The sequence below is a fragment of the Cebus imitator genome, unplaced genomic scaffold (assembly GCF_001604975.1).
Source record: "Cebus imitator isolate Cc_AM_T3 unplaced genomic scaffold, Cebus_imitator-1.0 Scaffold42, whole genome shotgun sequence".
NCBI lineage: Eukaryota > Metazoa > Chordata > Mammalia > Primates > Cebidae > Cebus > Cebus imitator.
The window spans coordinates 17,128,498-17,140,767 of record NW_016107357.1 but is presented as its reverse complement, the minus strand read 5'-3'; the positions used below and the strand labels follow the sequence as shown (position 1 = coordinate 17,140,767).

General features: G+C 42.3%; 1 protein-coding gene across 4 annotated transcripts in view; it reads right to left on the bottom strand.

The window, feature by feature from the left end:
- MTR (5-methyltetrahydrofolate-homocysteine methyltransferase) overlaps positions 1-4,970 on the bottom strand; it is a 110,600-nt gene extending 105,630 nt beyond the window's left edge. For 2 of the 4 annotated variants that reach the window (XM_017526610.2, XM_017526611.2), the window contains exon 1: positions 3,593-4,970. In XM_017526610.2, coding sequence (XP_017382099.1) covers positions 3,593-3,626 — 34 coding nt within the window. In that variant the 5' untranslated portion in view covers positions 3,627-4,970. The remainder of the gene's footprint in view (positions 1-3,592) is intronic. The other 2 variants (XM_017526612.2, XM_037737804.1) reach the window with 2 other exon arrangements.
- Between the last annotated feature and the right edge of the window lie 7,300 nt (positions 4,971-12,270).

Here is a 12,270-nt window from a genome sequence, read left to right as displayed (position 1 = left end):
AAAAAAAAAAAAAAAAAAACCTATAAACTAGAATTTACAATAAAATGTATAAATATATGGATATATGTGAAAAAGGCAGTCTATGGAAACAAGAGAATTGTGGATGGAAAATACAGATAAAAATATATATAATAAAACACATATGAGCAGGAATTTTGTGGACTGAATTAAAAACTCCTATGCAACTGAGGCCCTTAAAAATCCATTACTTCAGGCTCGGCATGGCGGTTCACGCCTGTAATCCCAACACTTTGGGAGACCAAAGTAGGTGGACCACTGAGTCCAGGAGTTCAAAACCAGCCTGGGCAACACACTGTGACCTCACCTCTACAAAAAAAAAAAAAAAAAAAAAAAATGGGGCAAAAGAGTGAGATTTTCTAAAAAAAAAAAAAAAAAAATCCATTGCTTCCTCATTATCCACTTGCTTATTTTTCCTTTAGAGGATAATATAAGATCTCCCATTCAGAGAAACTAAGAAGTCTTCCTTCAGAAGCTCTGTTGGTATTAAGTGTTCACTATTCTTCGCCTTCTGTATTCCTCCAGCTTTTCCAGTAGGAGGTCATTTTTCATTGGCTTTAATCACCATTCTAATTCACTGGCTTCTCATTACCATCAGAATTTTCTCAAAAGAATAAGTCACCTTGACAATTCTTTCCCTTGGCAGAGTGGGGATCTATTGAAATGTCGTTCTTCCATGAAGAACAACAACAAAATTGTATTTATCTGCATTCAGTTCATTAGGTCTAGAACATTCTCTATATTTACTGACTAGTCAAGTTCTAAATAAAGCAGATTCTCTCTGATTATCTTTCACAGTAAATATAAGAATATAGTTTGGCAGTTCCTCCATTTAGCTGACTAGTTATAACACTATTTCAGAAATATTTTTATGTTTAATATATATGAGTATATGTAAATAACTGCAGTGCAGAGGAGTCTCAAGGAACATTTTTGGCTAGCAAGCCTAAGAGATCACACAGTATTTTCTCCAGATTTGAGTGGATTTAGCCAGTATATTTTGTGGGGTTTCTTCCCTGCCGTTAACACAGCAAGTGTTCCAAAGAATAAACATGGACTAAGTGGTTAAAGCCCCAGTCGGATTTGGAGGGGATAAGTCAGGTAGTACCACCTTTAAGAACTAGCCTAAAGAATGACAAATTATGTCATTCTTTGAAAGCCTAAAGAAATAAATTTCTAATATGTGCATGTAAATTATATGCAGTGTCAAGAAGACACCTCCTCTGAAGGTAAAATGACCCCAGGTAGGTCTGACTTATCTAGGACTCTTCTTTCCACTGTGCTAAATGGGGAACACATACAGCAAGAAAAGTACATTTTTGTTTTCTGCATTATAATCAAATGATCCCAATGCTTTCTCAGCAGTGTCCTTTCTTTGCTTTACTAAAAACAATCTTACTACTGCCCTACATGTCTCTTGCAAGACACTTCTCTCTTTCATTTTTGGATCTCTAATTTCTAATTTGCACAGACTTGCTTCACTTTGGTTTTTGTTTTGTTTTGGAAACGAAGTCTCGCTCCCTCACCCAGGCTGGAGTGCAGTAGCATGATCTCAGCTCACTGCAACCTCTGCCTCCCAGGTTCAAGTGATTCTCCTGCCTCAGCCTCCCAATTCTCCTGCCTCAGCCTCCCGAGTAGCTGGGATTATAGGCGCCCACCCCCCACAGCTAATTTTTGTATTTTTAGTAGAGATGGGGTTTTGCCATGCTGGCAAGGCTGGTCTCAAACTCCTGACCTCAGGTGACCTGCCTGCCTCAGCCTCCCAAACTGCTGGGATTACAGGTGTGAGCCACCACACCTGGCCTCTTTGTAGGCATCACTTCACTTGTGCAGTATTCCATTTTTAATATATACTAAATGATACACAATTATCATTTATATATTTTAATATATAATTAATATTTAATAAGATATAAAATATTGTTAAATAATACTCCTTTGATTTTAATAAGCCAGAGAAGAATTAGGCTGATACCAATTCACTGGATCACTTATTCATTCTTTCATTTATCACTCACCAACTGAGTTCTAAATAACACTCACATAACTAAGAAAGGATGAAACCAAGAAACCTTCAGAAGCTGTAGCTAAAATTTTCTCCCAAGAAGTATTTGCTAGCTCACCATCCTCCTTCCCCAGCGCACACAACCATGAAGGCCCAACCTTGAGAATCAGGAATTTCCAGCTCTCCATTGAAGTTTCATAAGATTGCATGCCAGTAAGGGACTAAGGGTTACTGGGAAGTTAAAACCTGATTCTAATCCTAACAGAAGTTGCTCACATAGAAGCTGGACTACATCTACGATCTTTTCCAGGCGCACAGGCCTGATTCAGAACTTCAGAGGCCCTAAGAATTGCTCAGTACTCAACTCTAGAAGTCAGCGTTGCGGTGAGGGGATTAAGCTAGATTCAAACCTTCAACAATTTTCCTTTCATATTCTGTTTTAAAAAAAAAAAAATCACTCACTATTCACAGTATTCTAAGTCTTCAGTGGCATTTTGCTCCTGATAATGACACCTGAATTCCGATGAAAGGAAAATAGCTTGTTTAAATTAAATGGGAAGGGGGAGACCAGAAATCATGAGTAAAAGATATTATCCAAACAAATATATGATCTCCCTATGACAGGTTTACCCCTTATTTAATAACAGCAGTGATGTTTCTCAGCCACAGTTCCAGTAGTTTCCAGAACAATTCTATCAGTCCCGTTATCAGAACCCGAGAATCAGTAAGTCATCAGTTAACCTCTGACAATTTCCTTGTCCGTTACGGTTTATGCCCCTCTTCCTGAAGCCAAACATCCCCACTCTGTCATAGGATATTTACTGTTCCGTATTTGTTACTAATTCTCCTTTCTACATCTCCTCACACGTTTTTATAGGCATATTTGTCCACAAATTATAATCCGGCACGACCTTACAGACGCAGAGCTCATTATAAAGCTAACAATACGTTCAGTTCTTGTGCTAAACTAGCTTTTTCTCATTGTTGATCCCAGGGCCACCAACATCTGAATCGCTGGAAATTACTACGCCCCATCTAGGTATCTGAAGGTGGAACCTGTCAATCTATTTTAACATAGTTACTCTGCGCATATTGGAGTCTGCAGAAGTGTGCGAAGAAGCAGAAAATAAAAAGCCCCATGTAGCAGTTTTAAATAGTTCTGAGTTTCCTCGTCTCTCTCTCCGCGCCTGAGCTTTCTTTGGCACTATGTGCATAATAAATGTTTACTGAGTAAGAACGTGACACCAGGCAAAACTTCCGGAGAGCCCAGCTGGTTTATGCGGCAAAGTTTAGTTACTATAACGTTAAGAATGTGTTTCGGGGGCAAGGAGGGGAAGCTCTGCAGGTTTTGATGGTTCGCCTCGTGAGGAAGAGGTGAAGGTCGGAGAAAAAGCCGAGAAAAATACGTGGCCCTCGGGACTCCGGTGCTACGTTCTAAAGGTGCCGCCCACACGCGGCGAAACCCCGCCGGCGTCTCCCGCTGCGAAAGGGAATCGCCCCAGGGATTAGGAGGCCACAGCTCGAGTCAAGAAACACAACCGAACCCCGCAGACGGGGTCGCAGCGTTACCGGGTTGCGACAGGTCTTGGAGCGCGGGTGACATGCTGCCGAGTCTCCTCCTCGCCCAGAGGGCGCGGCGGGGAAGACGCGCTATCCACACGTGACGACTGCCAAGAGCCACGCCAGCCAGCGCCAGGCGAGCCTGCCACGGAAGGCCCGGGTCGTTTGACGCCTCCCGTTTCGAGGGGACTGCGAGCCCCGAAACTCCCCAGCACCCTGGGGCCTCTCTTGGGGCTGGGCACGGGTCTGACGGGCAGACACGCGGCGCGACAACTGCTGGAGCACGTGCTTTCTTTCCGGGCACCCGACGAGTCCTTACTGCCGGCCTAGCAGCCAGACACGCACGGCCCGAGACGGAGTCGCGGGAGAGCACGGGAAAGGACGACGTTGCATCCGGCTCTAAGCCCCACAGAGGTTTGGAACCGTTCAGAGCGCCGTTAGTTCTGCGCTCAATCTAGTCTCGGCGTGGGAGGTCCCGCCCCTTCCAGACTGTGATTGGTTTGCACGAGCTCCTCGCAGCCGCATTGGCTATCAATGTCAACCACTCATCTGCGGCTTAGCCCCAGGGCTCTCTGGGAGATGTAGTCCCGCTCCCCAGTTCCCTGCGGGGCGTCTTTTTGGGTCTTTGTGCCCAGGATCTGGAAGTGCAAGCCGAAATGGCCCCTCCAAGGAAAAGTCGCAGCGCCAAGTTCGGGCTGACCTCGACACGCTGTGTGGTGTCCAGAGCCTGAAATTATAGTTCCGTTTTGCTGTTGACTGGTCCTGGGCAAGACACTTAACCTGTCGATCTCCATACTCTATAAACAAGAAATGTTAGGATGGCAGTAATTCGAATTTCTTAGGATTGTAGTAGGCATTAAATGAGATCGTGTGACCGCGCTATGAAAACTCTGAAGTACCATATTGGTGTGTTAATTGTCACTTATTGACAGTAAACATATATTGAGCACCTACTATGTGGTAGGCATTGGAGTATTGTACACACTTTGAAACCAAAACCAGACAAGCTACATCGCACCCCCAACTCCTTCTTGGAGGAGGAACTCACAACCTAGCTAGATTAATAACTGAACAGGGAAAAAAGAACCATATACGTTTTAAACGAGCTGCAGTATTCAAAGGGGCTAGAGAAACGTTTCAAAGAATCTGGGTCCTGAAGGAAGAGGGGTGCGAGGTGCGGCTTTTCCAGTCAGGAGCAGCTCTCTGTGTACAATACAGCACTTTAGAGAATTCTAAAATAAAGTACAGCTCTGTAATGCTGAGCCTGGTAGATGTGAGGAAAAACACATGTATCTGGAAAAATAAGAATTGTAACCAAATTATGACATTTACTAAGCTTTAAAAAAAGGCACAAATTTGCATGCCATTCTCATTTTACTGTATGTAATTATACCTCAATTTTGAAGATTTGAAAAAGTATCATAATGCGTATAACATTCTTACCAAAGGTGGTCTTACTTTGAAGGTGGGGGGAATGGAGTAGGTGAGAGAGAATGCAACAAAGAAGGGAGGGAAGAATGAGATGGCTCAGAATAGCCAAAAATCTTAAGATGATAACGGCTAAGGTGGGAGGGGTGAGGGATAAAAGACTACACATTGGGTGCAGTGTCCACTGCTCAGGTGATGGGTGCACCAAAGTCTCAGAAATCACCGCTAAAGAACTTATTCATGTAACCAAACATCACCTGTTCCACAAAAACCTATTGAAATAAATAAGAAAAAGAAAAAGAGGAAAGAAAAAAAAAAAACATGGTCTTCTATGCGGGACTTATTAAATTATTTATCCAGGCTTGATAAATCATGATGTTTTTCTCATATTTATTGATTTCTCAACTCCTGAGTTTTTATCTGCAAAAAAAAAAAAAAAATTAGTAAAATTTAACTAAAATTTAACTGTGTAAAGATGCACCTGTTTAAAAACAAAAAGATCATAAGGGCTAGTTTTTCAATTATCATGTATCCCTCAGTTTGTTGGCGTATTTCTTGAAAAATAATCTTTAGTCAGTGACTGTATTCCTACTCACGTTCTCTTACCGGAAATTCCAGGAGTTGTGCCTCAGTTCCTGTTTGATGCAAGTCATCAAAGTTTACTTTCTCACCTAAAATTGACCAAATTCTGTATTTCTTAAAGTCATAAAAGAGTAACAAGATTAGAGGAATACATAGTGCCTAAAAGGGCAGTGCATTTCTAGTACAAAAACTGACGCAATTTAAAGTTCCGAGAATACTGTTATGGGTTGCAATGTGTGCGCCTCAAAGATATGTTGAAGCCCTAACTTCCAGTGCTTCAGAATATGACCCTATTTGGACTGGGTGTGGTGGCTCATGCCTACAATCCCAGCACTTTTGGAGTCTGAGATGGGTGGATCGCTTGAGGCCAGGAATTCAAGACAGCCTGGGCAACATGGTGAAGCTCCATCTCTACTGAAAACACCAAAATTAAGCCGGGCGCGGTGGCTCAAGCCTGTAATCCCAGCACTTTGGGAGGCCGAGGCGGGTGGATCACAAGGTCAAGAGATCGAGACCATCCTGGTCAACATGGTGAAACCCCGTCTCTACTAAAGCTACAAAAAATTAGCTGGGCATGGTGGTGCGTGCCTGTAATCCCAGCTACTCAGGAGGCTGAGGCAGGAGAATTGCCTGAACCCAGGAGGCGGAGGTTGCGGTGAGCCGAGATCGCGCCATTGCACTCCAGCCTGGGTAACAAGAGCGAAACTCCGTCTCAAAAAAAAAAAAAAAAAAAGAAAACACCAAAATTAGCTGGGCGTGGTGGCATGCGCCTGTAATCCCAGCTACTGGGATGCGGAGATGGGAGAATCGCTTGAACCCGAGGCAGAGCGGTCAGGGGAGGTGGCGCAGAGGTTGCAGTGAGTAGAGATTGAGCCACTGCACTCCAGCCTGGGTGACAGAGAGAGACTCAGACTCAAAAAAAAAAAAAAAGAAAAAATGACATTAATGGCCTTTTTTGGAAATAGGTTTGCTGCAGGTTAGTTTAGTTATGAGATCATCATCCAGCATAGCTGGTGTCCTTACGCGAAGAGGAGACACACGAGGAGAAAACAGACACTTGCAGACAAAGGCGGAGATTGGAGGGAAGCACCTACAGACCAGGGGGCTCCAAGGATTGCCAGCAAACACCCGAAGCTAGAAGAGACAAGAAAGGATTCTCCCCCCTGTAGGTTTCAAAAAAAGCATTACTCTGCCTACACCTTGATTTGGGACTTCTCACTTCCAGAGCTGTCAGGTAATAAATGTCTGTTGTTTTAAGCTACTCAGTTTTTGTACTTGCTCAGAAACTATAAAACAATCCTTGGAAACTAATATAAATATACCTGTGGATGGGGCAGGACTAACGAGGATCTCTACCTCTGTAGAAGAGAACCTGCTATTTGAAGTTGGTGACAGCCTAATGCTAGCCTGCTTTCCTCCCCCTCATTAAGCTCATCCAACACAAACCCATTGTTTAGAAGTTAGGGCCCAAACAACCTTTTGGTGATTTGCGGCTTCTTTCCCTGTGGATTTATCTTCATAGATAGAAGTGGTGATCAGTGAACCTAAATATCTAACTCCTACTGTATACCACTAGCAAATTGACATTCCAGCTTTATACATTACTCTTGGGCTTGGTGGTTGTGTCAAACCCATTAGGTGGCTCGTTGTGTCCTGCTAGTCAGAGTCTTGCACATATAAACTGTGGGCCACATCTGGAACAAGGATCTACTACCTCTGGAGTCTATTGGGGTGACCACTGGTTTTCCCCAGAAGATCCCTGCCACAAAGATGAGCCTCACTGTTCCCCTCCCCCAAATCCCTTCCTGGTATTGTTGACAAAAAGAGTCAAACTCTGTAAAATATTTGAAGAGACTTATTCTGAGCCAAATATGAGTGACCACGGCGCATGACACAGCCCTGAGAAGGTCATCAGTACATGTGCCCAAGGTGGTGGGGGTACAGCTTGGTTTTATACATTTCAGGGAGACATGAGACTTCAATCAAACACATTTAAGAAATACCTTGGTTCAGTTCAGAAACGTGGAACAATTTGAAACTGGGGATGGGGTGGGGGCGGGGGGCCTTCCAGGTTATAGGTAGATTAAAAAATTTCTGGTTGACAATTCGTTGTTTATCTAAAGACCCGGGATCAATAGAAAGGAAATTTCTGGGTTAAAGGATTGTGAAGACCAAAGTTCTTATTGTGCAGAGGAATCCTTCAGGTAGCCAGCTTCAGAGAGAGTAGATTGTAAATGCCTCTTTTCAGATGTAATGTCTGTGTCAATGTGAATTCCGGAGAGGTATAATGAGGGATGGCCCAGACCCCCGCTTGTCTTCATGACCTGAACCAGTTTTTCAGGTTGCATTTTAAGAGTGCCCTGTCTGGGCCGGAAGTCCATCCAGATGGTTGAGGGGCCTTATCACATAGGTCAACAACCATTTTGATTACCTATATGGATTGTACTAAATAAGTGGAATTTTGAATCTGTGGGATATGATCCTGGCCCCAGGCACAAGATAGTAAAAAATAATGTCATTTTATTGTAACCAATAGCCCTGGAAGACCTCACTCTCCCTTTCTTCCTCTACCTGTCAAGTCTCTGTAAGACTTGACACCAGTGTATCAATTGGCTGAATTTGTGCCACCTGTTTCAGGGACTGCAGAAGGATTTTTTTTTTTTTTAAACTTCACCTGGACAGAAGCATTCTTAATTATCATAAAACTGTTCATCTTTTACCTGGCTATGCCAGCGCCTGAGTGTAGACAGGACTAAAATTAAATACAAAAATGGATTTTAGCTTACATATACTGTCAATTGAATTTCTAAATTCTTATGTACAATCTATATTTAATCTTCACCCTATAACATGGGGTTCTTATTGTGAAAGGAAAATAAACCTTGGAGTCAAATGCAGAATCACACCTGTAATTCCAGCACTCTGGGAGGCCGACGTGGGCAGATCACTTGAGGTCAGGAATTCAAGACCAGCCTGGCCAACACAGTGAAACCCCCATCTCTACTAAAATTACAAAAATCAGCCAGGTGTGGTGGCTTGCACCTGTAGTCTCAGCTATGAAGGAGGCCGAGGCAGGAGAGGCCCTTGAACCTGGGAACAGGTGTTGCAGTGAGCACAGATTACACCACTGCGCTTCAACCTGGGCAACAGAGTGAGACTCCATCTAAAAAAAAAAAAAAACCTTGGGACCCCAAAATTATTGAGCCAAAGGGAAGAGTCAAGTTGGGACCTGCATTGAGCAAGCCCGCCTTCCATTCTGTTCCTAAATAAGATAGCTACAAAGATTTTTTTAAAGCTAAGGAGACTACCCAATTTGCCTGCAAGAAAATCCCTTGTGGACAAAGGAAAGACAGAAATCAGAATCAGTCCTCTGCTCATGTGAGACAAATGTATATCTGACTGATTGCTCTTCTCTGCAGTTTCACTAAGCCAGACTAGGCATAAGTGACTATTACTGTAAATTGTGCATTCAGTGAAAGGCTAGTCAGAAACTCGAAGGCATGCAACAGTTTGTCTCTTATCTACCTATGACTGGGAGCCTCCTCCCCACTCTGAGTTGTCCCGCCTTTCCGGACTGAACCAATGTACATCCCATCAGCAAGGCGGACATTGCTGAGTTCCCCTCTCAGCTAATTTCTGTATTTTTGGTAGAGATGGGGTTTCACCATGTTGGCCAGGCTGGTCTTGAATTCCTGACCTCAGGTGAGGAGTTCAGCCTCCCACCTCAGCCTCCCAAAGTGCCGGGATTACAGGCGTGAGCCACTGCACCCAGCCCGGATTGTCTTTTTACTCTCTTGATAGCACCATTTGATGCACAGAAGTTTTAAATTTTGATTATGTTCAATTTATTATTTATTTATTTATTTATTTTTCTGGTCTGTGTTCTTGCTGTCATATGCAAGAAATGATTGCTGTCTAATGTCATAAAGAGTTCCTCTAATTTTTTTCTAAGAGTTTTATAGCTTAGCTATTCAATTTAGGTCTTTTATCTACTTTTTAATTAATTTTTCTATGTAGTGTAAGAGTCTAAATTTATTTTTTTGCATGTGGTTATCTGGCTATCCCAGCACCATTTTTTGATAAGACTGTTTGTTCTTTCCCCCATTGAATGGTCTTGATCACCTTCCTAAAAGATCAATCGCCACTATATGTGAGGTATGTGAACTTTAGTTCCTGGGCTGTCTACTTTATTTCACTAGTTTATATGTCTATCCTTATGTCAGTACCGCTTGATTATTGTAGTCATGATATATAATCCATTCAATACGTCCCTGAATTCAGCTTGCTAGTATTTTGGTGAGTATTTTAAAATCTATATTCATAAGGATATTGGCCTCTAGTTTTCTTTCTTTCTTTTTGGAGATGGAGTCTTGTTCTGTTGCCTAGGCTGGAGTGCACTGGTGTGATCTGAGCTCACTGCAGCCTCAGCCTCCCATGATTGTAAGTTTCCTGAGGCCTCCCCAGCCATGCAGAACTGTGAATCAATTAAATGTCTTTTCTTTATTAATTACCCAGTGATACATTTTCTTTTCTTTTTTGTTTTGAGATGGAGTTTCACTCTTTTTGCCGAGGCTGGAGTGCAATAGTGTGATCTTGGCTCACCACAACCTCTGCGTCCCAGGTTCAAGCGATTCTCCTGCCTCAGCTTCCTGAGTAGCTGGGATCACAGGCATGTGCCACCACGTGCAGCTAATTTTGTATTTTTAGTAGAGATGGGGTTTCTCCATGTTGGTCAGGCTGGTCTCAAACTCCTGACCTCAGGTGATCACCCCCCTCAGCCTCCCAAAGTGCTGAGATTACAGGCATGAGCCCCTGCACCCAGCCAGGTTTTCTTCTTTGATAAAGAAGTTAAATTAAAATAAAAATATTAGGAATACTGGATACAAAATTGTGGTAATGTTCTAGAATGGAGTTTGGGAAACAATGACACGCTATTTGATTGGATTAAATATTAATTGCCAAATCTATTGAAGAGAAAAGGATCATCAGGCAAATTCTGAAGATGCGGAAACAGGCAAACACAACAAACAGGGCAAGTCGTCTAGTTTATGGAACACAAAGCCGAGGAGGAGGAATGCAGGAACAAATGAGTCTGTGATCGCAGAAAGTGAGAGGTCATCTGTAAATGTCATCTGTACATCTTCTCATAAGAAAGCATTACAGGACGGACGCAGTGGCTCACACCTGTAATCCCAGCACTTTGAGAGGCCAAGGCAGGCAGATCACCAGAGGTCAAGAGTTCAAGACCAGCCTGTCCAACACGGTGAAGCCTCATCTCTACTAAAAATACAAAAATTAGCCAGGTGCAGTGGCAGGTGCCTATAATCCCAGCTACTCAGGAGGCTGAGGTAGGACAATCGCTTCGACCCAGGAGATGGAGATTGCAGTGAGCTGAGATCACACCACTGCCCTCCAGCCTGGGCAACAGAGAGAGACTCCATCTGAAAAAAAAAAAAAGAAAAGAAAAGAAAGGATTGCAATGGAGATAAGACATTTGGCATGCTTATTCTTTAAGACCCATACTACGTGTCGTCTCTTTCACTAAAAAAAAAAAAAAAAAAGTTCACAAACAATGTTAAAGAGAACAGAAGGGTGGTAGGTGGGGAAAGGGAAAGAATCTTGACCCCAGAGTCATAGATACTCTTCAACAGCAAAACTGCTCACTTTAGTTTGATGGAAGAGTCAGATGGGTACTGAAGGAAAACTCTAGAAGACATGTGAAGAGAAAACAAAGTGTCTTAAAATTGTGTTTAAATGATCTGCAGTGCACGTAAAATGAATGAATGAATGAGCTGAATTTAGTACAAGATGTCATCATCTTCCGTGAGGAAATGCACATAAATATCCGTTGAGAGGGGAAAAATGTGAAAATGTTTAATAAAATCGAAAATATCATCAGTGTAGCTAGACAGGCAATGCTAAGTACACAACCAGGTCAGGAAGCTGTTGAGGTTAATTCTGTATTATTTAAGGTATAGTCGAGACCCTGAAGAGAGTAGCTTAAAGAACACACAAGTTGGTTTCTCTTTCCACATGGCAGTCTCGGGGTGAGCCAGCAGGGGCCAGCTACCCCTCGAAGTCAAATAAGAACTGTGTTTCCTCTGAGTTGTAGCTGCGCCATCTCCTCAGACCTACCAAGTGGCCACCAATTACACCTGCTGTTTTTCTCTTAAGGACTCCTTGTTTAATCCAATATAATCAGGAAGAGTTGGGGAAAATTGTTCATTTCAATACGTCTTTGCCAATACTTAAAAAAAAAAAAGCTTTTATATTATCATGTGGTTTAATTATATTTTTATCAAAACAATGGAGCTGCAGATTGAGATAATTGAAAAAATGGAAAACATCCCCCATGTAGCTTAATTACCAGTTTGTCTAAATGATTAGCTAGATTAGCCTTATTTTCTGTCAGTAAAAACAAAACAAAAAACTTCATTTTATAATTAAAATAAGCTACTAACACATTTTGAGGAATGGTATTAAAACCACTGAAAAGAAATAATGCAACAAATTTTATAAAAGCAGTTAAGTCCAGATTAAAATGATGTTGTACTAATATATTACACTTTTCATTATATAAGTCTTTCTCATTTATTCATAAAATATATGTAGCTAATCCAAGCACTTTGGGATGCTGAGGTAGGTGGATCATTTGAGGTCAGGAATTTAAGACCAGT